This window comes from Ips typographus, linkage group LG1, assembly GCF_016097725.1.
Source record: "Ips typographus isolate SLU linkage group LG1, UJ_Ityp_2.0, whole genome shotgun sequence".
Classification (NCBI taxonomy): domain Eukaryota; kingdom Metazoa; phylum Arthropoda; class Insecta; order Coleoptera; family Curculionidae; genus Ips; species Ips typographus.
In genome coordinates this window covers 9424567-9450405 of record NC_138422.1, presented here as the reverse complement: position 1 = coordinate 9450405, position 25839 = coordinate 9424567, and the positions used below count along the sequence as shown (strand labels likewise).

The window sequence follows — 25839 nt, the reverse complement described above, 5'->3', positions numbered from 1 at the left end:
AAGCAACATTTTTAAGACAATCTATGCGTTATTTACAAGCAAAATTGCAATTGCAAAGTGTTATTGCAGTCATTTTTTAAATTATTGCCATTAGGCGTACTCGCTTTCCTCTGTTATTACCACCCATTACACATTCATGCATTCACACAGTTGACATTAATCAAAACTGTCAGTTGTGTCAATCCTTCAACGGTGACGTACCAGGGGGGCTGTCGCGGCAATGTCAGATGTATCGCTTTATCTCATTACTCGGGAAAACAATGAAGTAAGTTTAACTTTTTAAAAACATTTTCGTGAAAAGTAAACAATAGAGGCATAAAAAGCAAACAAATTTCAATCATTTAAACGGCCGTTTTAACAAAATATTTATTAACGCAACTTCTAAACTAAAATTGGTGAGGTTATCAATTATTTCCGATTATTGACGTAACTGTGGCAACGTTGCGTCTGCGTAATCCAATATCGAATCGGTTGTTCAATGCATTCGATGGTGGGTGTTACGTTTCGCCATTTTCAGTGATTTTTTCCGATTATTCCTGTGAAGTTAAATAAAAATTATCAATTTTCTTGTGTAACCAAGTTGTGTGCGTATATTTTGAATGCGGATGTGAAGTTGAAGACTTTATAATGGTAAGTAACGGACAATTCCAGTCTTGTATGTTTTGTTGGCCTCTTCACCTTTTGCATCATGTTTGACATTTTAATTTTATTGCAAAAGATTATGGCATACCCTGGCAAAAATAACTGTTGCAGTGCCGACAACTAGGTCTAATTAATGAAAGCTTTTAAAATTTGTTTAGTTTATTGATCCAATTCATTGTGCATCTTTCAAATATTTAAATGCCAAACCTAGACTAGGGGGAAGTCATAATATTGACTTTTGGGTTTGGCTTTGCTTTTCTTTGGGCATTATTTTAATAATCTATTTTCTCTGTAAATTGATAGGAGTTAGGTAACTAGAGATAACAGTGACTAACTCTAAATACAGCTTTAACAGGAAATGAGATTTTAATGTAGTTTGTTTGTATCATCAAGGTGAAATTGATAAGGTTTACCCCATATGTTAATAATATTCACTGTTCTTGTTTTTCTGTTTTATCAATCCAGAGATACAGTGGGATTGTTTATTGGTGTAATCAGTATAAGCTTTTAGACAGTATGGTATGTCAGATTTAAAGATTGAAATACAAGTAGTTTTTCTGTAAAGCGCATCAAACATACAAATCAAGAAAAAACTTATATCTGACCTGCCAAACTATCTCTACAATTACATGGTTTAGAGAATTAATATTAATTATTACTCATTTCAGGCTTAGATAAAAGATAGAATACCTACTTCTTCAATTCAGGAATTCAACACAATTTTGGCACTAGTGTGTGCTTTATAAAACCCATGGCCACAACCAAACTATTAAAAAATTAAAGTTGGTGTTTATGTTCAAAAATGTTTTGGTTTTTCAAGTTTTTCTTGTAAATTGTGTTCTTGGGAACAACTAGTATTGAAATGTCTAAGGATAGTGTATCATTTCAGAGCAATTTTAATGACCTCTCATTTTAGGTAATAATATACAGGGTTTTACATTAAAAAACACTGTTAAGGTTCTTATTGCTCATGACAAAATTAGTAATTTCTAACTACCCTGTACTAGAATCCCCTGAATTAGAATCAATTTTCAATGGATTAATATTTCTGGGGAGCTTATTGTTAAACTGTAATCATTTTTTTTCTTCTGATAGCCATTTTTGAGAAAAAATTGTATTTTTTAGTATGTGCACTGCTTTGTCATTCTGCTCCACTATTGATGATTGATCCAAATCCCAAATGTTGATTGGTTTCAATATACAGGGGTGGGCATAAGTCACCTGGCAGCCTTGAAAACAGTTCATGCGTCAGACCCACCACTCTCGCTCGGATTTCGGGTGAATTTTTGCAAATTTGCCAGGTGACTTATGCCCACCCCTGTATATTGAAACCAATCAATTGCCAAAATTGCCAAAATTTGCCAGGTGACCTGTATACAGGGGTGGGCATAAGTCACCTGGCAAATTTGCAAAAATTCACCTGAAATCCGAGCGAGAGTGGTGGGTCTGAGGCATGAACTGTTTTCAAGGCTGCCAGGTGACTTATGCCCACCCCTGTACAGTATAGAATCCTGCAACCAAACATATTAAATATTACTTTTTTTACATTACAAGACAAGAAAACAAAAGTCCAGTTTTGAATAAAATGAATGTGAGGTATAGTAGAAAGAAATTAGCTTTTTATGAAATGAAAATACCTGTACAAATGCATATTTAACTTTACTTTAAATTGAATTACACATAAAAATAGGTTATGTAATTATGTAGTTACAAAGCTTATCCATACAATGTGTAGGCATTATTTTTAAATAAAAACGTTTAAGTATTATGTATTAAACATACAGTTTTGTTTAAACTAACAGGGTAATTGAATAGTTAAACAGAAATCATCAAGGTTAAGCACTACTGCAAACATTTACATATTTGCTAGTATACTTTAATAAACAGTATTTTATTTTAATACTTGGGTTTCTATCAATTATACATATTATATTCGCTGCATCAGTTAATTTTCAAATTAGCTTAGACTGAATCCAAACAATGTTTAAGTAGTTTGGTTAATACTGACTCACTTCCTCATGTTAGATAATGAGGATAGGATGCCGTTAGCACTACGTTTTTTCACCATACACCCAGTGAACGATCTATTTATTACATATTAAAATAATAGCGCCATGTGTTTTATACATGTAATGCCAGTTGCTTATTTTATTTTCACTCTTTCCTTGGGATAATTTTAAACGGTAGCATTGTTTTTGAGTCGGTAAGTTTAAGTTGTAAATTGCAGTGAACCACATTTAAATGCGCGGGTTAATACCTTACTTCCTCTTGGTTGTCATTGCTAATGATTGTTAAAAGACTGGTATTGGCCATTTACAACCCATAGAAGCGACGCGTGCGATACACGTCGATAAGATTTATTAGAATTCTTTAAGTGCTGGTGTTTGGTTTTATGTATAGGAAGTGATGTATGGTAGTGGATTATAATTATTACACCTGATCGGCCAGAAGGATGATATCAGGCTTTTATAGGTAGGGTCTTAGTTTATTCATAGATGATTTCAGTGCAAATGTTAGCAATGATTTCAGCAAGTGTCTAATGTTTTAAGTTTGTTGAAACACTCAGCAAGTTATTCCCTGGTACGAAAGTTGTTTACACTGATACTAGTATAAATTATAACTGAAACTGGAACTTGCCAAATCCTTAGCATATGTCAGTAGCCATATCCATTGTTGAACAGTCAGTTGTTGATGCCCTAGGGACAGGAAAAAACAGCAAAAGCCCAAATAAAACCCTCATATAACTAACAAAAACACTCAGCAAAAACGCTCTAGACCAAAACTCTGAAATAAGTAGTAGGATAGGATAGTAGTAGGAATTCCCTAATAACTTAAAGGCCATTAAAAAAAAATTAATTTGCTGTATTCTTAGAGTCCTCCCTGCAGGATATTACCTGTATTAGTAAGCTTATCTAAAACTTCATATGCTTGTAACTCGAAAATCAAATGCTGTAATATTTTTTGTTTGTTTTTTGACTCTTGAGTTGCTGCTGAACGCTACTTTAAGGCTGGAATTAGTGGAATCTCCTGTAATCCACTTTAGAAGGCTTTGTTATATTTTTTGTTTGTGTTGTTTGGTGTTGGGTTGATCTTTATTGGAATATGGGTTTAAAAGAAGACATACAGCGTACAACGCACAAAATGAAACCACCCTCTTGCTGGTTTGAATACATCTAATATATTTCATAGTGAGTATGTATATCAGAAAAAGTACTCACTCAGGTTCAACAAAAAAGGTGTGTAGTATTGATTTATCCTTATCTGTACCTGAACATATAAACATACTGTTGAAAAACAATATTTTGTTTTGTATATTTCTATACTCCCACTCAAAACAAAAATTCTAGTCTAATTAACTATCTATAGTTAAACCAGCTTTATAATTTTTAATCTGAGGAAAAATACAATGATCCAACATTTGTTGCTAAGAATTGGGGAAACCTCAGAAAAACCCAATTAGATCATAATAATACAGTTTTAACAATTCAAATCAACTGTTTAACTTAATTAATAATATAATTTTTTAACTTTAATAAACAAAACAAAAACTATAATCACAATGTGAACAAGCATAAATCAATCAGTTATATCAAAGTTTATCTTAAATTCATAATATTAAATTGAATTCATTTCTCAACTTTTGAAACTGTACTGCAGGAAGTGGCTTTGTAAATGGATCAGCTAGTTGTTTATCTGTAGAGATATATTTAAGCATTATTTCCTTTTGGGCTATTTTATCCCTAGAGAAATGATATTTTACATCAATATGTTTTGATCTCTTGTGATCTGTTGGATTATTTGCGATAGCAATGCATCCATTATTATCTTCAAAGATAATTATTGGATTTAAAATTTCCAACTTTATGCTGTTTAAAAGACTTTTCAACCAACAAGCTTCTTTAATTCCCTCATAAAGGGCCATATACTCAGCTTCAGTAGATGAAGTTGCTACTGAGTTTTGTCGCTTGGTATTCCAGCATATTGTATTTTGATCAAACAGTTTAAAGATATAGCCAGTGGTGCTTTTACGATCTAACTGATCATTTGCCCAATCAGCATCAACATATCCATATAAAATATTTTTAAAATCATTTCTTTTATATACTAGCTTTAAGTTTATTGATCCTTTAATATACCTTAATATTCGTTTAAGATTTTGCCACAGCTCTTTATTGTTTTTCGTTTGGTAACGACTTAAAATATTTACAGCCATACATAAATCTGGACGAGTACACAGCATTGCATACATCAAGCAACCTATAAGATTTTTACATGGTGCATCATAAAACTCATCTTTATTTAATGCTACATAATCTAACTTTGTTGGTAAAGGTGTATTTATTGGGTTACATTCAGTCATATTAAACTTACTTAAAACACCTTCAAGATAGTTAGTTTGATCTAAGGTAATTATGTTGTTTATTCTATTGACTCTTATCCCTAAAAACATTTTGATCTCTTCCAAGTCAGTCATTGAAAATTGCTTTTGTAAGTAATGTTTAAATTTGTTTAAAATATCAATTTTATAAGTCACAATTATGATATCGTCAACATAAAGCAATAGATAAATATTTTCAGAGATGTTTCCTTTATCTAAAATATATAAACATCTATCGACAGATGAACTTTCAAAACCAAGTTCTTTTATTAGAGTGTCAAAATGTTGGAACCAACAACGGGCTGCTTGCTTTAGTCCATAGAGCGCTTTATTTAATTTGCATACATGGTTTTCTTTTGCTTTAACACCTTCAGGTATCATCATATAAATTTCTTCATGGAGTTCGCCATTTAGAAAAGCGGTTTTTACATCCATTTGGTGTATTAACAGGTTATACTGATTTGCAAAAGCCACAATTATTCTAAATGTTGTAATTCTAGCAACCGGTGCAAAAGTTTCAAAGTAGTCTAAATAATACTGTTGACTAAAACCTCTTGCTACCAGCCTTGCCTTATATCGTACAGAATTAGCATTTCGTTTTATTGCAAACACCCACTTACAACTGACAATATTTTTGTCATTTGGACGAGGTATTATTGTCCAAGTATTATTTTCAATTAGCGATTTATATTCATCATTTATCGCTTTCTCCCACTGATCTCTATCATCGCGGTTTTTTACTTCCGCATAGGATTGTGGTACATCGCCAATTACAGATTGAGCACTTATATAACAGTTGTTTAATATGCTGTCATTTTCATTATAAGAGACAATTGGTTTGCCTTTGAGTCGTGCACTTCTCCGTAAATTGGGTGTGTCCGGAAAAGAGTTCGTACTAATAGTTATGTCATCTGATTTTGAGACATCAAATTTATTAGCAACTTCTATTAAATCATTGCTTTCATCGACATTGATATGATTTTGTTTCTGTCTTTTGACAACTAAATCATTTAGATCAGAATCATTTTGTGAGGTAGGCCTTGAAGTTTTGAAATTTACTTCATCGACAATAATGTCACGAACTATAACAAAGTTGTTCGTTTCCACATTTAGTACCTTATAGCCACTAGGCGTATAGCCTACAAGAACACCTTTATATGACTTCTTGTCAAATTTATTCTTTCTGTTCTTGTCATGAACATAGACAGTAGACCCAAAAATTTTTAAATGGTCTAGCTTTGGCTTTTTATTGTGCCAAAGTTCAAAAGGAGTTTTATTTGAAGAAAGAGACTTGGTAGGTGTTAAATTCAGTAAATAAGCAGCAGTTAAAACTGCTTCACCCCATAACTCCTTACCTAATTCAGCTCCATGTATCATAGCACGGGCTTTCTCTGTTAAGGTTCGGTTCATGCGTTCAGCAACCGCATTTTGTTGAGGCGTATATGGTACGGTTAAGTGGTATTGAATGCCTTTTGTCCCACAAAATGATTTAAACTCGTTAGACAGATACTCTTTTCCATTGTCACAATATAAATATGCCAATTTTAAATTAAAGTGATTTTCACTCTTTGCCAAAAAATCTTGAAAGGTGTTAAAGACTTCACTTTTGGTTTGAAGTAAATAAACAACAGTATAATGCGTAAACTCGTCAATAAATGTTACAAAATAATTTTTTTCATCAATGGTTGATGGTGTTATAGGGCCACATACATCAGTATGAACAATAAATAAAGGTCTTGTTACATGACTTCTATCTCGTGTTTTTGAAAAAAGGCAATCGAAATTGTTTACCATAAATGCATGCTTCACAAAGTTTATCTGATGGGTTAATATGTTTAATTGGTTCCATATTTAAGAATAAATTATTTCTTTTTATTTCAAGAAATTTTAATTTATCAATATGACCCATTCTTGCATGCCATAACTGGTAAGTTGCATCTAATTCATTTTTGTCGTTAATAACTTGGTTACAGCTTATGTTATTTATAATGAAATCGACAACTATTAGATTTTGTTTTGACTTACCAGTAAGTAAAATAGCGCCATCCTTTCTTACTGTTACTTGTCCATTTTCACTAAACAGAATACTCATCCCGGCTTCCTGAATTCGTCGAACAGATAGTAAGTTGTACGGAATATCAGGTACATACAAAACATTTTCCAGTGTGCCAGAAACTCCCAGATTGGTAATGACGTTAATTGATCCTCGTTTCAAAGCACTAATGCTCTCATTTTTCTTTGCAATTGAAATCTTGAGAGGTACCGGCAAATCTACAACAGTGGAGAAGTAGTCTAAACTATTGACTAAGTGATCCGTTGCGCCGGAATCTAATAGAAATGTAACTTCCCTTGAATTAGTTCTGTTATTGAATTCAGAAAATGTAGTTGCAGCTCCAAAAACAAAGCTGCCACTAGTTCCGGCCGATAGGGTATTTTGAGCCACCCTTTGAGGACATTCATCCGGTACTTGTAACGTTTTCTTGTAGTAATAGCAATTTTTCTTCTCGTGGTTTCTTCTGCCACAATGATCACATTTCATGGATTTTGAATGGCCATCATATCCTCTTCTCTGATACTGAGTTTTAAAGGCTCTTGAAAATTTCTGCTGATGGGTTGATTTAAACTTCTTCCATTTTCCTTTGCTACCACCAGGTTTTTGATTTCTTTTTGTAGAGTCTGTACTTGATAGAAGCACTTTTCCACTGGTATCCATTTGTTCGTTATTAAGTTTTACTTCATAATCCAGCAAGCGAATTTTAACGAAACCTAGGCTTAAGTTTTCGTCCGACATTGTTTGAATTGCGGTGACCACTGAGTCATACGATGCTGGTAGAGTTAACAAAAGTCTCGCTATCTTACTCATTTCATTTAGCGAAGCTCCAGCTGCTTGTAGCTCAACTATCATTTCATCAAACAACATGAAGTGATTTGCTAAAGGGGTATCTCCACGATACTTGAAAGTTAGTAGCTTCTTTTCCATTGCTAGTTGTGTTGCTAAACTTTTCCGGTCATAGATAGAGTCCAATTTTTGAACTATTGCTTTTGCTGTTTCACTTTCAGTCGCAAAACTAAGCATTTGATCACTTAAATGTTCGATAATAATGCCTTTAGCAATACGCTCCGATTTCTTCCATTTTTCGGTAAGCACATCAGGTTCTTCATCGTCGAGAACATTTAATGCATTTTCTTCTGCTAGGAGGGCACGCACTCGAAATTTCCATACAGCATACTTTTCACCATTAAATGGTTTAATATTTCGCTTTGTCAACTTTTCACTCTCCATTTCAACTTCACAACACTAACTCACTACACCAGCGCGACTGGGCCCATAACCTATTGGAATATGGGTTTAAAAGAAGACATACAGCGTACAACGCACAAAATGAAACCACCCTCTTGCTGGTTTGAATACATCTAATATATTTCATAGTGAGTATGTATATCAGAAAAAGTACTCACTCAGGTTCAACAAAAAAGGTGTGTAGTATTGATTTATCCTTATCTGTACCTGAACATATAAACATACTGTTGAAAAACAATATTTTGTTTTGTATATTTCTATAATCTTGATATTGTTTATGCTACACTGACCTATAAAAGTTGACCTGACGATGTTGCGACAATGAATAATGAAGCACATATCAAAGCTGAAACATAATCAATAGAGTAATAACGACTTGATTAACTATTGCTGATGGTTGGTGTTTACTGTTTACTTAATTATTTTGAGGTACATAAAATAAATGTTTAGTTCATGTGGTTAGATCAACAATTGATTGAGTTGATGACAAAACAAATAAATGGTACAATCAAAATCATAGGAGTAAATTTAAATGTGTCGTGTACACCCAACTAATCGTCCTTATCAAACTTAATGTGTTTGATCAATGAAACAGTCAATTACTTATCTTAGTTCCCTGAATTTTTGGTATTTTCATAACAGTTTGTTTGTTACAGGTCATATTGATAAACGCACCGCTCCTGTTACTAGATCTAAGTGATCAAGGGATTTAATAAAATTAATTGGTAATTTGTACACCCTCCAAAGATGCCTTTACCAAAACGGGTTATCGAGCCGGTGCACATAACACGTGGAACCTTGCCTGAGGATTTGCCCATCCCTTCTGAACTTGAATGCGTTACAAATGGGACTTTAGCAAATACAGTGCGACAGTTGTCGTCACTGTCCAGGTATGCTTGCCAATCACTAATTAGTGACACAGTGCTATAGAGTTGTGCTATGATTTTGTCAGGCATGCTGAAGACTTATTTGGTGAACTAGCGCGGGACGCGCAGCAGTTAAACGACAGATCAAACTCACTTCAAGCTCGAATTGACAGGTTGGCTGTTAAAGTTACTCAACTGGATAGTACGGTAGAAGAAGTCAGTTTGCAGGACATTCATATGAGGAAAGCTTTCAAGAGTGCTACTGTATTTGATCAACAAGTAAGTATCTTCATTTTTATATTGTAAATAATATCTGTGGGAAATGAGACGGCGAATTTAGGCTATTATATCTAGATATACATGGTGACAATTTGAAATCTTACAAAGCAACAAAAACCTCTTCTAAACTACTATTTTAAACTGTCAATGCAGTGGTATCCCAGTTAGCAAAATTACGTCAAAAGGCGTCCAAATTACGTGACAAAATGACGTAACCTTTGATGAAAATTAACAGTGAAGTAGTAGCTAATGATGGGGAATTAGACATCCAACCTTTTCCACATTATATTTATTAAGCCCTCAAACATGTTTAGGACAGATAGGAGCTTATGATAGAGGGAGAAACGCTGTTTGTCTTTTTATAAAGGGGTGACAGAGAGGCCTATGTTAAAAGTTTAAAAGTGATTTCACTGATTTGATTAATACATTGTAAATTTTGTTTGAATGTACGGCAAATCAATCTGCCAACTACACAAATTAAATTAAATTAAAAAGGGCTACAGTAGCTCTTAAAATTAAAGTTTTTTGGCTTGAATCTCACCATGTTTGGCTGCCGAGGTGAACATGGTGACATTCAATTTTTGATTCACCTTTTACAGCATGTCAGAAAAAGATGTGAGAACATAAGTAGTCTTTCTTTGGTCTTCTTAATACAAATAATTAAGGAAAACACTTTGGCACTTTAGAAAAACAGTAATTTAATAATACATTTCTTCTGTAGATATTCTCTAGAGCAACAATGCCAACAGCCATGTTGGAAACTTACAATTCATGCGACCGACCGCCTCCATTAGATAAACTCAATTGTTACCGTGATGATGGCAAAGACGGCCTGAAATTCTACACAGATCCGAACTACTTCTTTGAATTGTGGCGGGCGGAAATGTTGAACGACACCGAGAAAGCCATTCACGATAAAGGCAGAAACAAGTATGTAAATCGCTTCTTTTTTGACGTTTTTTGGCTTTTTTTTGGTGGGGTGTAGTTACTTAAACTGTTATTTTCTCTGGGTGGTTTTGTATTAACACTTTCTAGGGGTCACAGAGGTACTAGAGCCGATGGAGCTCCAGGCGGTAGAACACATAAGAAGAGAGTTAGACAGCCCCATAATACGAGAGAAAGGCACAAACAAATCGCTACGGAACACGGCGAATACATCATGCCGCAAAACACAATTTACAGAACGCCACAGCAAATAAATCAACTGCATCAAGACACCGATGTTTACGGTACTGGTCTGGATCAGAGGCCGCCCAGGCCCAATTCCATTGAGATCCGGAGGTCGTACCAACGGGGTGAACAAGAGGTTCCTGATGGCATACATTCACCCTCAATTTACCAGAGTAACAGTCAGGTGATGAATTATGAGGACCAGAATCCGTACCAACATGGAATGTATGGTCAGGGACCTTTGAGGTAAGAAATTGGTTGTAAATGTCGTTTGCTACTTGGTGGGTGATGACTTAATGGTTTCAATCACTAGTTTGGACATTATTTACCAAATCTTTTTTCTGTAGTTCGGAGTCATTGTATTCTGGGGGAACCCCGACGCGATCCAAGTCTCGACCTAGTCAGCCACCGCCGGCGCCACCGTCGAATCAAAGTACGCCAACCGCGGGTACACCAACCAGAGGACGTATTCCGTCGTCACGTGATCAGTTGCCGCCCCCGCCGCCTCCACCTGAAATTAGCTCACCACCTCCTAATGGTCTGCCACCCCACATGCAGGTAATTACCATTTCATTGACTACGTTATATCGTGTGTTAATACGATTATTGAAGCGGGTGGAACAATCATAAGTTGAATACCGTTTTATTCGTATTTAGCTTTGTTTGGATTGGTCAATCGATATAGACAAGCCAATAGAATCAGAGCAAGACAGCAACAAAATAAAAAAAATACAAAATAGAAATAGAACTGACACTTGACACTGATGACAAAATTCTCTTTTTGACAAAAAATCTTTTTTTTCGTTTTCAGGGTTTTCGGTTTTCCCTCCAACAAATGAAATTTAAAATGAAAGTCAAAGCAGAAAATAAGTCTTTTCTAAAGAAAAAACAAAAAATAGGCGTTGTTTTTGTGATTACTTTGTTCATTTGTCTTTGTTAACGTCAGTTGTCCAATGCCAGATTATTCAGTCCCGTATATCTCGTTTAAAAAGTGGCGTTTTAATAGGATTCACTGTTTCAATCCTGTTAATTTTTAGGATCGACTAGTCAATCCGAATCTGCGTTGTTTATATCGAGAATTTTATGGCGGTTTACTTGATCGGACTCAATTTACTCGATATAAACGCAGTCATTAAGTACTGTAATACAGTAAAGTCAATTTCTGTTTTGATATGTTTTATTGTGTCAATGAATGCAGCATATGACACACTTAAGTTTAAAAAGGACAATTCATGTCTCTACCATTAGAAAAAAGTTAAGTTTGGTCTGTATTTTGAATCAAAGCTACTAAGAGATTCGAAACCGTACAGAATCAATCTCTTCGAGATATTGACTTTTTTTGAATTGAAAATGACTTTTATTTACAACCATATATGTAATGCTGTCATTACTAACGTCATTGAAGGTTAGGAAGTATCATATTGCGCACCTCTACTTCCCGTCCTCACATCCGGCCCTCATTTCCCGCCCTCATTTCCCGCCTTCTAAAATTGTGTGATTGTTAATATTTTTGAAAAAAAAAAATGATGATTGAATCAAATTTTTTTAATGTCAGATAAAGTCGGATCGATATTCAGTTCGCAAATAATAAATTGAGAAAAATGTCCTGGATTACAACTCGAATTGTATGCATTCTAACGGTTATAATGCCTATAATACATTACAATACTAAAATTAACATGATCTAAACTAAAACAAACTACTTATTGAAATTAATGGTTACATTTGAATTATTATAAGTGTTTATAGAAATATTTAGGCCAGTACCAGCACTGGCGTCTCCAACAGTTGTCTCTTTGGTCGACAAATTAATTTGCTGCTGAATGACTGAGGTTTCTGAACTACTTGCAACAGCTTCAGAAGACATGGCACGTTGGAACAGCATAACGACAGTTTTGGTTTTATTCTCCATTGAGCTATCCACATAACCTTCTGCCACAGTACTAGATTTCCATCCTCCTCCCAGCCTTTTTAATTGGAGTGCATTTGCTCCACTGTTGGCAAGTAACGTAGCGGCGGTTCTTCTTAAAAAGTAGCAATTTTTTGGGAATAATTAGCTATTGTATTGTGCCCAATTGGTGATTTCTTGCTATTCCTCCTCTAAGCTGAACAAAAAGTCTATCAATTTCTATGTTTTCTCTCAAATTTATGTAGTCTCGAACGATCTTCACCCATATTGGATCAGTAGTGTTTTTCTTCAAAAAAAGTAACATCCAACATTTTCATTTTCACTAATTCGTCCGTCCGACAAGCTCCAGATACACCTATTATTAATGCGACCTAAAACAATAAGAAGAATATAATACTGTTACGGTTTAGGCCTACTATGCTCGATACTCGATGAAACCGATGCGCCGCAATATCTGGCCGGGCGCGTGTTAAAGTAGGCCACACTTAGGAAGCGACACCTGGAAGCCAACGCGGTAACGCTTAAATAGTGAAATAGTTGTGGAATTGTAGTAGTGTTTTTTTTAGTAGCCGAGTTAATTATTGTACAGAGTGTTTTAAAGTGTAAATAAATTTATTAATTGTTGAGTTAAATTGACTTTGTGTAAACCCACGGGAAAATCGTAACAATACCATAATAAGTGTGCACTTGTATAAGCTCAAACACTATTTTTTTAAAATACCTATTTAAAGATCACAAATATCTTACCTTTATCGGTAGAAGATTATTTGGAGCTTTGTTCCTCTATATTTTCCCTAGAAAATACGTTCGATTTTTTGGGCCTGGAGCCCACATTTTGACGTTTTAGACAGGCCAGCAGTTTCCCATGTTTTGAAATATCAGTTTTTTCTTCAATTTGTAGCATCGTTCGTATCGTACTGTACATTGCCCACAAAGTGGACGGCTTCTTTTGTCTGGATTGTTCTCCAAAATATGCTAAGAGTACACTTTCGGAACTGGTATTCTTCACCTTTTTTTCTTCGCACCACTTCCTATATAATTCAATAGCTTTTAGGTAGCGATGCTTACTTTTCTCTGGCAATGCGTCAGCAGCCTGTCGTATTTCTGGCGGGGTACACGTCAATTCTTCACCGGAGGACATTTTTCTCAATGTATTAATCCGGAAATGAATATCGATCTAACTTTTTCTGACGTTTATTTATATTGGTGAGTTGTTTACCACATAGCTACGGTAACAATATACCTGATTGATTATTTTGAGAAAAATCCCTGCTTGGTAGTTTTTTGTTAAATGTAATATTCTTGATATGTTCAGAATGAAACAGTGATGTGGTGTTAAAGCAAAACGACGTCCGAGTGCTCATCTTAACTTTTTCCTAATCTATCATAGGGTCATGTTGCAAATTGTCAATTCTTTTACTGTTATACATTTTTAAATGTTGAATTATTTTTTACATTTTTAGTAGGTCAATTTGTATTTTGTTATAACAAAAATTAGGTTTATAATATTTCGTTCACATTCATTATTTTCTATTTGAATTTTAGCAACGCATGTCAGAAAGTCCACACCGAGGCTCTATCACTTCCCCGGAACCGGCTCGCATATCCTCGCCGCCTACCAATCACATTCACGATCTACCACCACCGCCGCCCATTCCAACCGAGCAGGTCATACCAACGAAACAAACTTCACCGCCTAAACAGATCGTTGGTGCTGTAAATCCATTGGTCGGGGTGAGTTTAACTTCGGGAATGGTTAGCCCACCACCCCAAGTCGTAGCCGCACCACCTCCACCACCACCGCCTCCTATGCCGAGCAACAATGTTCAGGCGCCACCTAGTGGTCCAGTAATGAATGGGGATCTGATCAAGGCTTTGACTAGTCCACCTAAATTGACGCCCGTCAAGGATAGAGTGATGGGTAAATTGGGACCTCCTGCAGATCCCAGAAACGATTTGTTAAAGGTAAGTTTGATTATGAATTTGGTTTTGAAAAAAATGTTGTTCTAAAGTTTTAAAAAAAAATAGAACCGAAAGTATTGGTGGAGAAAATACAATATTTGTGGAAATTCAACCAAAAATAAATATCTGACACTTTATAAACCATGATAGCTAATATTATTTCATTATATTTCATCCATTTCATCATCCAGGGAGCGACTGATGTCATTGTCACAATCGATTGGCACAAATTGATAGGAATTTTGGTTTTTTATGCAAAGTGTTATAGAATATCTATTACAAACAGATCGGGCTTGTACGAGTTGCAAAAATGAGCAGAAAATGTTCTATAGACAAATGTTGACATTAATGGAGATGTAAAAAGTTTTTTTTTTATATTGAAAGAACAGTTGGAAAAACAACTCCAAATTTTATTCACTATTTTTGCTAAGTGCAGTGCAGTTTTGTTGCCGAGAACTTGGTATGTTGTCAACTCTACAGGGTGTCTCAATAAGCCGTGCACGCGGCTGTTTCTCGGAAACTATACATAGTATGGTTACAAGAAATTGTTTTTATTAGTAAATGTGGCCAAGAGAAAATACTGAAAATAATGTTCAGCTTTCTAAATCCACCGTTAAGGAGCGGCGTTTTGATACCACTAAAATGAAAATGTCCAAATACTCTGAAAATTTAAATGGAAATGTATAGTAAAAATCTCATAAAAGTAAAACTATCTCATAAATAATAGTAATAAAAATAGTAAATAATTAATAAGTAATAATCTAATTTTCCTATATAACTTTTTTTTCTATCTCTTCAAATAAAGTGGTGGGAGTAGTCCAAAGTTTGCTTTGAAAGAAATGAAACGGCTAATCGTAGAGACTTTGTTTTTGCGGCATTTTAAAGAGCATTTTCTGTCAAAGTGAGATTGTATGTACCACTAAAAGAATATGCCATGTACTTCCTTAGAAATTTCGTCCGTAGTAAAGCAATATATGATTTTTCAATTGAAAACCTTCTAAAAAGAAGTAGTAGTCCATTTTCTTTCAGTGGAGTTGTACAAGTACAAAAGGAAGGGAATGACACGCAGTCGTCTCCACAATACTGTGGTCTGTAGGAGTATTGTGGAGACGACTGCGTGTCATTCCCTTCCTTTTGTGAAAACCTTCTGTTTCCATCTTTTTTGTATCTGAAACCTAGTACAGGCAATAAACGATGCAAAGGAGAGTTGCTTGTGTCAATTATGCTTTCCTCTTTCAATACATTATTTAAAGTTGACACTGTATTGTGGTTTTCTAAAAATAAAGAAAATTATTTTCAAGTTAAATAAGGAGAGATTTATTACTTTCAAAATACATCTGATAGATGTGTCATGAATATCACATTTACTACTTTCAGGCAAATCAGAAGTTTTGGTTTTTTGTCTGGGTCGTTATTTCCTGGGAGATTTCAGAACATTATTGTTATTATCAAAGTGTTTTTGCACTCTGATGATGATAGTTACACTTATATTTTATTTAAGTGTACCTACCTTCTGCACTAACGATAAATCAATAAGAGGGCCCCCCTTGTCGTTTTCTTCTTGAAAATATTTCAGTAAAGACAATACTGAAGCTTAGGATTGGGAGTTCAGCGGCTGGTCCCTCATACTAACTGGTTTGCAAAACTTCTCAATAGTGATATAGATGATGTATCAAGAAATGTCTTTAAAAAGACAATTTTAATTGTTTAAAAGATGTACAGAATAAAGCAATTTAAAATGAACCCAAACAATAATCACTAAAAGATTAATGAAAAAATCCAAAATGTTTTCCCATTACATGCAACACTGCAACAGTCATTCAATAGTCTAGTTTACACCTCTAATTTGGTACGCGTAGTAACGTTTGACCCCGAACCATATTCGAATCAAAGTTCTAGCCTTTTCGGTGTAAATAGTGGTGTATAATAAACTAGTATATTAAACTAGTTCACTTTTGGTTTGGTACTCTGCATAATGTGTACCGAACTATTTTATGTTTGATACGCAAGGCATTTTGATACGAACCATTGCTCTGTGGAGTGGTGTAAACGCATACTTTAGTAGACCAATAGAAAATCGCGGCAAATCAAATTCAAGTAAGGTTAGGTTTATTTTATGTTTATGTACTCTAATGATTTGATGAAACAACAGCAAGCAAAAACAATACATTTTGTTATACAAGAAAGTTTTGCACCTACATGCTACATATGCATGTTCATTGATCACGTATTCTGTGTGTTCACGTTAAGAGTTTAGAGTTGAGCGGGGTGTACAACTGACAACTGTACGTTGTGTTACAACTTTGACAACACTGTCATTGACTTTTTCCTTGTTTAGTCTAGTAGTTCGGTCGATCGACACTTTGCGGTATAAACGATCAAGAAGCAATCATACTGTTTACCCGTGCGTCACGAAGGCTACGTCATTTATAATCATATGAATCAAATCAAGTTTTCGTCAACAAACCTGTTGTGTTCATATTATAGAAAAGGGCGTGTCTAAAGCTTCATCACGTTTAAAATTTTGCGTGTATTGTCAGTCAGAAAGTAGAGATCTTTGGCTGCAAATTTGCACTAAAACATACCAAAGCAAATCAAAAATATCTTGACCGAAATATCATTTTTTATTTATGAGAGGTCTCCGTTTGGATCATAGAATTACGTCTAAATTTGAAACCTAATTTATTTACCAAAATTCGCAGAGATGTTATCACCAATATGTAGTATTTCTTTAACTTTTAGATCTTGATTTAGGTTCTGGATGGTTACATGGTTCTCTAAAATAAATACAACAAATTAAAAATTCAATAAGACATTCTGAGTGATGCTGTAGTATCTCATATCTCATTTTCAGGTTGCAATCCACTTATTTTATTTTAAACTCGCTGGAAAACATTTTAGATGCTTATTTTATTTTTCTATGACTTTATTATTAATATGTTTCAAGAAATTGTTATGAAAAATCTATAATGCAACCCAAAAATCTCAGTCTTTGGAAACAATGAAATGTTAATAGATGTTTCTTACAAAAGTAGATATATTTTACTATTATTAACATACTATCGTTGTACATATCATATAATGTATTTCGAACATCCATTTTAAATGCTTTCAGATAAATCAGTGGTCTTGGCCCGTCGATAACATCTCGATTTACGTTTTCTAGGTGAGAAAATCATAAGATTACTTGCTTGTTTTTTCCGAATCGAATAAACAGTTTTGCGGGAAATTTTCAAAGCAGCTACAACCTTCTAGTATCAAAAAAATACATCAGTAAGAATATGTCTTAAAATTTCTTATTTTCTTCCTGAACAGATGATAAAGCTTCTAAAGGTCCTCCATTGGTTTTTTCCAATTCAAAATATTCACAAAGGTTAGGAATTAACTGCTGGGCTTGTCTGTGGAGAATTTTTCCAGGCATTTTCTAAAAAAATACTGTAATAGTAAGTAATTCCCAATTTAGGAAAAACCAAATGGCTAAATAAAAACCATAATAGACACTCCCACTTTTTTTTCAAAACAGGTTAGTAATTGTGCCAATTTTGGTTAGATCGTGACAGCCGACATAAAAAAAATAAAAATATGAATAATAATATTATGAAAGTACTTACAGAATGTTAAAAGCGTAGAAACAATAGCTCTTAAAAGAACTGTGGTGGTGTGGTAAATAGAAAACTTTATAAATGATTAACAACACAAAGAAACGGAAAAGAATTAATAGTAAACAAATCAAATAAATTTCGATGGTTGTCAAACTGACAATGACTGAAATAGAAGCGCTAATCACTAAATGTTTTTTTTGGAAGACATTCACTTAGATATTTACCCTTTCTGAAAGTGCACAATAGACAAGGATGAAGTCAATAATGCATGTCTAACAGTAAACAAACATAGGGAGACGCTAAAACAGACATCACAAGCTGATAAATTCTATCAATCAATTGCTGATAAAATCGTTGTCAGGGCGCTATTTGGGTTTGTGTAAATACTGTAAGAACACAGAATACAAAACCTAGTAATTTGAAAGAACCCTTCTATTCAGGAATTTTAAGCTTCAGTCGTGTTTGAGATAACTTTTAAACATTACTGAAATTGCAAGTAAAAATCATTGATTTGATGAAATTTTTAATTGATCCAACATAAATTTATGTGTTTTTCGTTTCAGGCAATAAGAGACGGCATCAAACTGCGCAAAGTCGAAAAAAGCGAACAACGACAAGAAGTGGACCGAGGCGTAAACGGTTTGCACGACGTGGCCAGCATATTGGCGCGACGCGTCGCTGTCGAGTTCAGCGATTCAGAGTCTGGAAGCGATTCAGAATGCGATTCTGAGGGCTGGGGCGAAAACGAAACGTCGGCGTGACACGAGGCTTCGACCAGGAAGTCGACGGAAGTCAGTCAACGAGTTTTTTAAATTCCATTATCGGGTGAAAGTGGGTTCATTTTCTGGGTTTTTACTGCTACTACAATTAATTCTTGATGATGCAATAATTTTAAAGTGAAATAATTGTTTTAATTGGGTAAAAAGTTGCAATGTTGTCGAGAATTTAAGGACGCATATGGTCGTCATGATTATAAAGGTCTACATCTTGATTTACAGGGTGGACGACAAAATAGAATGTAGAATTCAACCAAGTGTGGTTTTTCCACCAAATCATCGTAAATTTTATGATTTTTATAAAGATTTTCTGAAAAATTAGCGTAAAATTTTTCACAAGACAGTTTCTTTTTATAATGAATCGAAGCAGTCTAGCGTAGTTCACCCTGTACTGGCCACAAATAAATCTGCACTGAAAATCAAAGGGTAAGGTAAGTTGAGAAAGATATTTTTGTATGCTCAAGTGTATGGTCGTTTGGTTCAATGGAGCCGGTTTTATAGCAACGCTTTAACGTAGCAATTAAATTAATTCCAAATAGTGTATGCCAAATCTACAGTATTAAAATATATAATGGCAACCAATGTGTTTATTGGCTTTTAAAGAGCTTTTTTTATTTATTGTACATAGTGTATTTTTTCTGTTTACATTTTGTATATTTACAATAGGCTAGGATGAGAAAAATACCCTCGATATTAATAATAATTAAATGTATATCAGTTTTCAATTTGTATAGTGAAATGTGTATCGCTGTAATAACTCGTACTATACTACTGCAAATGCTCTTTAAGTTAAATTACATTCTAAAAATTTGTATATTAATAACTATATCAGATATAGCGTAATTATCGAGCAATTTTGTTCTTCCTATTGTGCAAGTGAACAATAGACGACTATAACGGGACAGATAATAAAATTCAACCACAATTTTTACACGTATTTTTAATTAGAAAATAAATAGTAATTGTTAACAACAAAAATATAAAACTATAAAATTTCAAATACGGCATAAATAATAAAACACTTTAATGTACAACTTTTGTTGTTATTAATAAAAGTTAGAGGCTTAAGCAACAAAACAATTTGTGCTGTGGAACTTTAAAAACACTTTTTGAGTATTTGTTTAAAATCAAATTGGCACAAAAACAACAACCTGCAACGTATGATTAAAAACTAAATTAATATTAAACTTTTATACAGGGTAACAAAAAAAAGTTAAAATGCTTTTACATGACAATATAGTTACTTGAGTGTTAATAAGTAAAATTTAATGGGTCACCCTGAATATTACTCACAACGTTAAAATATCAAATGTATACACATTTAATATCAACTACATTATTTAAGGACTATATAATAATAATAATTCAAAAATTGCAACAATTTTACTAGAGATACACAGTATCGAGTGGAAATAACATAACCACAGGGCGTTAAAAAATTATTTGCACAAAAAAAAAGAAACATAACAAAATCAAATAATCCTTTAAAACGCCCGAACAAAATCGTAATAATTATTCGCGTCGTGGCAACGGCTAAAAAATACAATATTCCTGTGTAATTCATACTACATTACGATATAATAGTTTAATAATTCAAACAACGAAAACTCATGCGTTTTACCACCATGACTTCAATGTGAAGGTTAAATACTAACTGATTAAGAACTACATTACTAAAAAAAGGTTTAACCATGGACTAAATGGTAAGTATAGTCCAACAGTGGCAGTGGAACTGAAAATTAATTTAAATAAGCAACATGAGATGGCACCACTAAACGCATATTCGCGTAATTTTAAAGCCAGATGCAGCAATTCCGATTTTTTGACTGTTGGAAAACATCAGTTTTAACGCGGCGTTGTCTACTTGACCAATCACATTTTTTGTTTTGTTTCTAGGAAAAAAATAACAGATTTTGTGTGTGTTTTCTTTGGTTATTGTGTTTCACTTCGTTGTATTTTTAGTTTAGTTATTTGTTATTAGTTTATTTTTAATATTTATCAAGGGTCATTTTATACTTAATACATTATGAATTCCGTGTTTAATCTTAAAACAGTCACGTGACCATTTGTACCTTAAAATGTGTCACGAGATGAGTTTAAAAGTAAAAAACGGTCACGTAATCTTAATCACAAAAATTAAATTTAATTATTGAAAATAGTCACATGACCCGTCAAATAATATTTTGTCATTTACAGTCACGTGATCTTGTTTGAGTATTGAAAAGAGTCACGTGACTCTTTAAATAATGTTTTTAACATCTAAAACAGTCACGTTACCTTTAGAATTCCGGTTTGACGTGAACACGTTTTTAATTGAAAATGCGTTATAAAGAGAGTAACGTGTGTCTTTAAAAATATCAGTTTAAACTGAAAAACGAGCATGTGGTCATTTAAATAACATTTTGACATTCAAAACTGTCATGTGACATTATAAAACCTATTTTTAATCTTAAAAGAGTCACGTGACCTTTAAGATTACGTTTTGACGTTAACATAATTGAAAATTGTCACGTGGCCATTTGCACTGTAAAGAGGGTCACGTGTCTTTAAAAATATCAGTTTAAACTGAAAAACGAGCATGTGATCCTTTAAATAACATTTTGACATTCAAAACTGTCATGTGACATTATAAAACCTATTTTTAATCTTAAAAGAGTCACGTGACCTTTAAGATTACGTTTTGACGTTAACATAATTGAAAATTGTCACGTGGCCATTTGCACTGTAAAGAGGGTCACGTGTCTTTAAAAATATCAGTTTAAACTGAAAAACGAGCATGTGATCCTTTAAATAACATTTTGACATTCAAAACTGTCATGTGACATTATAAAATCTATTTTTAATCTTAAAAGAGTCACGTGATCTTTAGGATCCGTTTTGAAGTTAAAAAAGAATCACGTGGGCTAAAAAAAATTGAGTATTGAAAATGGTCACGTGACCATTAAAACATTAAAAGGCGTCACGTAATTTAAAAAATCTCAGTTCAAACTGAAAAACGGTCACGTGACCCTTTAAACTTTATGTCGCTATTTACAGTCACGTGACTTAAAAAAATGTTTGATTATTGAAAATCGTCACATGACTGTTGCACATTATAAGGAGTCAGGTGACTCTTCAAATAATACTTTGACATCTAAAACAGTCACGTGGCCATTTGCACTGTAAAGAGGGTCACGTTTCTTTAAAAATATCAGTTTAAACTGAAAAACGATTGCGTGATCTTCAAATGACATTTTGACATTGAAAACTGTCATGTGACATTATAAATTCCATTTTTAATCTTAAAAGAGTCACGTGACCTTTAGGATCTGTTTTGACGTTAAAAAAGTCACGAGATTTGAAAAAAAAATTGTCTAAACATAAAAACTGTCACGTGACGTTAAATATGACATTTTAATCTTACAAATAGATACGTGATTTAGTGGATCAGTTTAAAACTAAATAAACGGTCACGTTAACTTCAGGATTCTGTTTTGACGTTAAAAAAGAGTCCTGTGACTTCTGAAGAAAGCGGATTATAGGAAATACTGCAATTGTTGGCAATTATGTCTGCAATGACGAGCTGTATTAGCGCCATCTCTTAGAGTTTACCTAGAACTGAAGCGGCCGAAATACATTCGGAAGCCGTTGAAGCGTCAACGACTTCCTTTTTGGGTGCCACTTTAATTACATTGCGCTGGTTGTCTGTACTTATCATTTAGTCCATGGTTTAACTACACAATGCGTCTAAAAAAAATGCGACCGTCAATAAATAAAAATCTCTTAAATCATTCAGTAGTCATACTTTGTGCTAGGTGGTAGAATAGTTTTCATTTGAACCAACCCAGATTAATACTATAAAGATCGTAAAAGAAATTTCAAAGTTACAGTTTTTGATTTTTACAAAATGCCATGTGTTAGTTTGCCGAATTTGACATCATTAGTTGGTCACGTGATATCAATCAAACTGTCATATTCCAGCAGTTTTCTTCATATTTTCATGGTTTTTTTCAAAATCATTGATTTGCTCTTCATACCATTGATGTCCCATGAATAATTTTGAAATTTCTGTATCTGTTAAATTGAGTGTAATACAAGTCCAGTTAACATAGGCCGCATTCGTTTTCACGCACCATGGAGCTAGCAGAGCTTTTTTGACGTCACGATGACCTAATTTGTGAAAACTATAATTTGACCAACTGTCAAACTACGTCATTGTGACGTCAAAAACGCTCTGCTCGCTCCATGGAGCTAGAAAACGAATGCGGCCATAGTGTGCATTGGCAGTCGTTTGAAAAATGTTTTTGCACTTGTTGTGTGGAAAAGGGGAACTTTTTTACATCGAATGCGGTAAAATTATTTTATGGAACCTACGTGGTCAATTGCACCAACGTATTTTTAAGCTAAGTGGAGTTTGAATGTGACAGTTCAAGTGTAAAATATCACACACAACTCAACTTACAAATTCGTTGGTGCAATTGACCATAAATCAGGATTTACATTATCTGAGCATTGATTAAAAAAACACTATTTAATATCTCAACAAATCATTGGTATACCACAAAAATGACGGTCGCACTAAAATATCAATAAAGTCCTGTCCGTTAACGTCCTCTCTCAAAATATGACGCAAATCAGTAACATATTTATACTGAACTGTCACAAAATATCAAAAATCACAATTGTGTTGGTCTTTATAAATTAATGTCGTCATTTACATCACCCCTCGACCTAATATCAGCAAAATCTACTTTCCAAACAAAAAAATATGACAAGGACTGTATTTCCTCCCCACTCAATCAATTTTTACCCTTTTTTTGTCAAATACAGTCGCATTCATCTTCTCTTTCCCTAAACTAATCTAATCTACATCAAACTACGATTTCGTAGGAAACATAGCCAAAATAGCCGCGCAAATTTTTTGAGCGTTCGTCTCGTCCGGATACATTTGCATGGCCTGAATTACCTGTTCCTCGGGAAAAATCGCCGCCAAATGGTAGTGGAGCTTCCTGCGCGCGTCCTCCTGAGTTCCTATAGGATTCCATTGGCCTTGCCACAGGTTTAGTTGCGTGTCCGAACAACTGGACATGCGGTGCATATGACGGACTGGTGGTGTCTGCTAAAAAAAATTTGGATTAGCCTAGGACAACTGTACAATTTTTGTATACAAGGTGTCCAGAAATCAGGGTTTCATACATTAACTATGTTCTACGAGCAATATTAAATAAAAAATAGTCCTTGTAATATGTCCTTAAGTGTGTTAAAAGAGCCCTTTTTAAAGTGAGCTCTCTGAAGATGATTTTTCTGGTTATAATTTAAAAACCATTTGCTCTAAATACTTCAAGATCACAATTTGGGGTTTCTGACTATATTTCGGAATTCGAAATGTTGAAGTTAACAGTAAGTGTTTTCCTTAGATTCGCACGGAGTACATATTTGACCCTCGTTATATGATTTTTATGAGACTGTATTGCCATTAAACTCCACTTCAAGACTCACAAGTAAACAGGGTTTTTCACATTATTCGACACGGAAGATTGTGACTAAACTATTCACTTTCAAAAAAGTTTCGATTCTGGGATGGATATAGACCTATTGGAGGTATCTTTTAAAAATATCTTCAAGATCTACCGGTTCTCCCAAATGCAGAAAAAGTATCAAAGTCATGTTTTTTCAAATGGAACACCTAGTATATTACTTTATTTTCAGAATCTACGTTGAAAATAAAAGGTTATTTCATTAATATTTTCATTATTTCAATACGCCAAACTTTATAGTTTTTCAGATAATCGTTATTTTGTTAAAATGTAGAACAAATATTAACATTTAAACATTCATCCTTTCTTTGAGTTTTATTGACCAAAATCGGCTTGGGCGCTGATAACAGATTAAGTTTCATGATTCAAAAGTGATAAATTGTCTAGCTCATATAGGACGGGACATCAGTCCGGAAGAAATAGTAAGACTATTGAAAACTTGAACACCAATACAACGACCAGAATACTTGTGAACAACAGCCTGACCCAAGAAGTGCTCATATCAACAGGAATAAGACAGGGAAACTCTCTAAGCTCGGTACTCTTTAACCTAATCATGAACGAAATAATAAAAGACGTTTAAAACGCGGGGCATGGTTACAGAACTAACAGAGGAGAAATAACAATATTGTGCTACGCGGATGACGCAGTAATTATATCAGAAAACGAAGATGAGCTGCAGAGACTACTTCATCAATTCTACCTGACAGCGAAACGCTACAATATGTCGATTGAGATAAACAAGACAAAATCAGTACACCATTTACATATGTAATTTAGAAAGCATCAGTTGAATTTTAGAAACCATGTGATGGATTTTAGAAATATCACTTGTATTTCGGAAACGGTACATTCAATATTAGAATAATAACTTTGATTTTAGAAATTGCAAATTGTATTTTAGAACAGTTTCTTGAATTTTAGAAAAGATCAGTCGGATTTTTGACCCGGTTATTTGTAATTTGGAAAATTAAAGTTGTATATCAGAAATCTTCATATTAATATTTGTTTTAGCAAATGAAGATATGCCAGTTTGGATGTAAATTTTGTATTAATTGACAAAGTTATTCTTGTTGGCGTTTTGTAACTCGTAATTGTTACTACATATAGAACAATTCGCTGATATTAAATTAAAAAAATGGACTAATAAACACACAGAAACATAATAAAATTCTGAAATTGAAATAACTTTTTTCAAAATACACGTGACAAATTCTGAAATTAAAATAACTATTCTAATATCCAACAGACCTTTTCTGAAATACAAGAGACTAATCTGAAATCCAACTCACGCTTTCTAAAATCAAATTTACGATACTGAAATACAATTTTTAAGTTCTGAGATGCAACTTATATTTTCTAAAATCCACGTGATATTTTCTAAACTACCTTTGTAAGTGGTGTAGTTGTAGCAAAAGAACCTAGAAGATGCAAACTA

The 25839-nt window shown here is 33.8% G+C and overlaps 2 protein-coding genes across 6 annotated transcripts in view; one reads left to right on the top strand and one right to left on the bottom strand.

Annotated features, from left to right (window-relative positions):
* The first annotated feature begins 325 nt into the window (after positions 1-325).
* SCAR (wiskott-Aldrich syndrome protein family member 3 SCAR) lies at positions 326-19814 on the top strand. Of its 2 annotated transcripts, none has more exons than XM_081986543.1 (8): positions 326-630; positions 8978-9211; positions 9274-9466; positions 10188-10396; positions 10511-10882; positions 10984-11194; positions 14091-14510; positions 18673-19814. In XM_081986543.1, exons 2-8 carry the CDS (start codon positions 9069-9071, stop codon positions 18868-18870), a joined length of 1746 nt encoding a protein of 581 aa, XP_081842669.1. In that variant the 5' UTR covers positions 326-630; positions 8978-9068; the 3' UTR covers positions 18871-19814. The 2 variants fall into 2 exon arrangements, with proteins under 2 accessions (XP_081842669.1, XP_081842660.1); XM_081986534.1 differs by having other exon boundaries at positions 331-630; positions 10502-10882.
* Regnase-1 (zinc finger CCCH-type containing protein regnase 1) overlaps positions 19808-25839 on the bottom strand; it is a 28982-nt gene continuing 22950 nt past the window's right edge. For 2 of the 4 annotated variants that reach the window (XM_081986504.1, XM_081986521.1), the window contains exon 9: positions 19808-23983. In XM_081986504.1, the coding sequence (XP_081842630.1) occupies positions 23741-23983 (243 nt within the window). In that variant the 3' untranslated portion in view covers positions 19808-23740. The remainder of the gene's footprint in view (positions 23984-25839) is intronic. The other 2 variants (XR_014179243.1, XM_081986514.1) reach the window with 2 other exon arrangements.

Excerpts from the sequence above, each read along its gene's own strand:
- SCAR (XM_081986534.1), top strand. The coding sequence starts at position 9,069 with ATGCCTTTACCAAAACGGGTTATCGAGCCGGTGCACATAACACGTGGA. Across the intron at positions 9,212-9,273 it reads CAGTTGTCGTCACTGTCCAG|GCATGCTGAAGACTTATTTG; the intron begins GTATGCTTGCCA and ends TGATTTTGTCAG. Across the intron at positions 14,511-18,672 it reads CCAGAAACGATTTGTTAAAG|GCAATAAGAGACGGCATCAA; the intron begins GTAAGTTTGATT and ends TTTTCGTTTCAG.